Source organism: Colobus angolensis, unplaced genomic scaffold (genome assembly GCF_000951035.1).
Source record: "Colobus angolensis palliatus isolate OR3802 unplaced genomic scaffold, Cang.pa_1.0 Scaffold174, whole genome shotgun sequence".
Classification (NCBI taxonomy): Eukaryota; Metazoa; Chordata; class Mammalia; order Primates; family Cercopithecidae; genus Colobus; species Colobus angolensis.
The window spans coordinates 399,898-403,971 of NW_012114866.1; the positions used below are offsets into that span (position 1 = coordinate 399,898).

The following is a 4,074-nucleotide window of genomic DNA, read 5'->3' on the forward strand; positions in this document are numbered from 1 at the left end:
ACAACAAAATGCAGGAGCATCTGTTCTTACATAAGATAAAAAAGACTTTAAACCAAAAACAATTAAGAAGATCATTACAAAATGATAAAGGTTCAGTTGAACAAGAAGGCTTAAGTACCATAGTACCATATCTATGTATCCTTTATGTAATGATATTTCTCAACCTGTTTTGTCTTGCTAATTATGGCTATATTGTAGTATATTTTTGTTGGTTCTATAGCTTTTAATTTTAATAACTTTTTACATGTTTATTCATTTAATTATTTACCTATTTCTTGAATATCTCTCAAAAAAATCAGACTGTTTTGCAAAAAAATCAGACTGTTTCTTATTCCTGTAACGAATGAGAAGAACTGTCATTGATTTTCCCTTCTTGTAATTTACAAACTTGAAAAAAAGACCCAAATTCTATTAGGAGTTTTACGAAGGAAATGTATGAGCTGTTCTTGACATCTGAGACTTTATATAGTTCAGAAAGCTGAGAACTGGTGAAGGGAAAGAGTTTATCCAGATGAAGAGAAGGAACAGAGAATTTTAGGCTGACACTGAGTTTTACATAAGGGCTATCTGGAAGGCAACTTGTCTGTGCTTTAATTTGACTCAGTTAGCTGGGTTTTCATACTCATATATTCTTTCACCTCCAGTAAGCTTTGATAACAAGTTAAAAGAGCATGCATCCTATACAATATAATAAAAAACATTACATCTATTCAAATAAAATAGAAATGACAAATGTATATACTGTACATTATTAACATTTTAAAAAATGATACAATAAATATATATCCATGAGGTAAAATTAAGTAAAAGGTAATGAGATATGCCTGATTTTCCCCATTAAGAAAGTAACCAGAATAGGAGCTTCCTCTGCTATTAGAATTACCAAGGCCTTGGTCAGGTTTTTGATCTGTCCCTGATTATTTAGATCCATGGCAAATGAAAGGTCTCAAAGGAAAATAGAAAATGCGAGAGAGGAAACTACAAATGAGGGAACTTTGGGCAACATTAACAAAGCTCACTATCCCACATTCATAATCTAGGAACACCCCTAGCCAGCCTTGGGGCCTTGGAATATAGTGAGGTAACAGTGGGGAAGTAGATAAGAGGCTGAAATGGTCATCCACTTTAAGACACAGAAGTAGAAAGATACCCTCAGAGTCAAGTCGCATGTCATTCCTCTTTGTCCAGGCTTCTCTGCAAAGTCCTATAACCCAGTTACAAGAGTCTTTCAAATCCACCTCCCAGTAATGTTTGCCAGAGGTGAGGATCTGAGCTCCCCATGAAGAAGTATACTGTGTACTTGTTGGAGTGCAGGACATGTCTGTATCATCAAGGCTGCATTGCAAATGCCTCAGGTCTTCGAAGAGAAGCTTGTGATTACTGCATATCTTATGATCCAAGGTGATATACACTGTAGCAAAATAAAACAGTGGATGCAAAAAAACAGTTTAAAAGTTTGGAGGTACAGGTGCAGAGGCAGTCTGGCAAATACTTAACAACCAATCCCTGTAAACAAACAAACAAAAGCAACTGGTTTGTTTTGTTTATAGGAATATTTCCATCTCACTGAGGCCAGTTTCAAGCTACCAACAATTTAATAATCAATCAAAAAATTCAAAACATTTAACAATTAGCTCTCATGAGTCAGTACTAACTGGCTCTGGCACACCGCTCTGTCACAAGTGGCACACAGAGTATATCAGATGAATTATCGAGACAGTTCAGCAACAGCTTCTTGTTCATTTGCAGGGCAAATGAATCTTTAATCAAGCAACTAAGATGAAAGAAAATTTAGAGAAAACATAAAGACGTAGGATGTCAAGCTCTGATTTAATTTTTACTAGACCACTAAAAATTTGCCAGCTGATTCATAAGATGTCAAGAAAACATCAAAATGGCCCTTTATTTAAGCCTCCTTATTAACCAATTTTCACAAAATAAAATAAACATACTAAAAATAATAAACATATTAATTATACTTAAGATATGATATTATTATCATTAGTTCTAAACCATGACCACTTTGCCTAAGATGGGAGGGCTTCACACTTGATCTTAGCCAAAAGGCCAAGAAGTAATGAGGGCTTCACAACTTAAGCAAGCAAAAGTGAAATAAACTAAAAATCTATATGTACCTTTTTAAAAAGGTAGTTTCTCTCCCAGAATTTCTGGTTCGGACATCATTAAATCAGAATTCTTTTCATCTCATCCCATGGCTGCCTCTCTTCTACCTGCCAGACTCCCCCTCCATTTCCATTTGTCTGTGTAGCCCTCTGCACAGTGAAGGGATTTTCCTTCAGACTGCTTTGTGGTTGTACCTATTGTTTACAAACTTGTTTTTATGCTTTTGAGAATCCTGTGATTTTTCAAATGTATTCCTTAAAACTTCAATCTTTCGGTAAATATTTGAATAACAACATTAAGATGTTTCTAAGAATCGGATCATGTAAATATAACCAGAGTTGAAATGCTTTGAAAGAATATGCAGTTTTATATGCTATACTGAAAAATTAATGTTTTATTTATAGCATTCCTCCAGGCCTTTAATTGTTTTTTTTTTCTTTACTCACTTAAAATAATCATGTTATGCACTGTATTTCTTATTTGTTTATTTATTCCAGACTTCAGTTAGCTTTTCCTGAAAGTTTATTAACAGTTTTAAAATTGGTTAAAAAGGTTTCCATGTTTGCCTGCTTGTTCACTGAAAATAATAATACAGAGAAGCGAATATAGACTGAAGTGAATATAGGCCACCCATATAAAAATACTTATGTTGGAAACATTAGTGCAGTTCACACTCTTACCTCTGAAGAAGTTAAGCCTTTCTGACATCCCAGTGATGGTCCATGCACTGAGCTGTGGGTTCACAGGCTGAGGCATGGCCAGCCTCAGAAACTCATTCCTGCAAAGAAAAATACCTACTTTTTACTACCAGTCCCAAAGGAATCTTTAGCAATCCATAATAAGATGCTTGATCAGAATCCTCACAATTAGGTTGAAGAGTGTGACTTGAACTCAAGAACGAAGACATATTGCAATTGTAACTGTATTTTATGATGTGCTCTGCTGCTTTTAACATCTCTATGCCAGTAGAATATGTCATCTCAGTCATAATTATATCAGTTCTCACCTTTGCAGCTTCCCTAGGTGAGCCATGCAGAAATCCTCATTTAATTTCTGAAATCTGATAGGTGTCAAATTTTTGGAGCATGCCACCTGCTACATATGGAGCCTCAGCTCTATACTACATTCCTTCTTGGTGATGTTCCCTTTCTCCTATTTTCACCATCTTTCCATCTGCTACCTCTCTGAGATTATTTGCCTTTCCCATTGACAACCTGGCATAACCTTCAAATAATTAGGATGTAGAAAATTAGAGGCTGGAAAAATAGTTGTCTTATTGAAACTTCTACATTAGGTCTTGCTATTAAAACTGCTCCCATCCTTCACTTTCATCTGAAGTAGTCAATATATAAAGCCTGGATGACATTTGAAAAGAAAGAAATAAATACAGACAGAAATTCCTCACTAAAAGTGTGGGTTGATCCCAGCAGAAACAGCCTGATTATTGCCACAATTACCAGGACTTGGATAGAGGGGCAAACTTACCTTTTCATTATGTCTCCCAAATCCTATAAAGAGAGAGAAGATGGCTCAGTTTGTAGCACAATAGGGTTCTCTAGTCCAGTGCAATCTGAGGACATGAACTGAATTGGAAAACTTAATGTCTTCCACTTTCCTTCTTTGGATAAAGGCATTTTTCATTTTCTTTTTCTTTATAAATATGAAACCCAGTCTGATATCTACATTTTATAGTCTATAAAATTACACTCTTGATGAAACATAGTCAGATGGACTGAGGTTGAACAAAGGGGAGGAGGAAGGGAAGGCATGCTGCTGTACAAACATCTGTAGCAAGATTGATAGAGGTCTCCACAAAGTTCTTATAAGGATGTGTGGGGCCCAAATCGAGGACTTAAAAACTAAAAGAGTAAATAAATGTCATAAATCTCACACTTTCACTTATTGACACATCCTTATACAAAATTGAATCATGTATTCACGAGCTGCTCT

The 4,074-nt window shown here is 35.4% G+C and overlaps 1 protein-coding gene across 1 annotated transcript in view; it reads right to left on the reverse strand.

The window, feature by feature from the left end:
- Positions 1–917: 917 nt before the first annotated feature.
- Positions 918–4,074, reverse strand: part of TRIM77 (tripartite motif containing 77) — a 7,693-nt gene continuing 4,536 nt past the window's right edge. Inside the window, exons 3-5 of the mRNA XM_011938462.1 lie at positions 3,610–3,632; positions 2,805–2,902; positions 918–1,411 (exon numbers count right to left, since the gene is read on the reverse strand). Of these exons, the coding sequence (XP_011793852.1) occupies positions 918–1,411; positions 2,805–2,902; positions 3,610–3,632 (615 nt within the window). The remainder of the gene's footprint in view (positions 1,412–2,804; positions 2,903–3,609; positions 3,633–4,074) is intronic.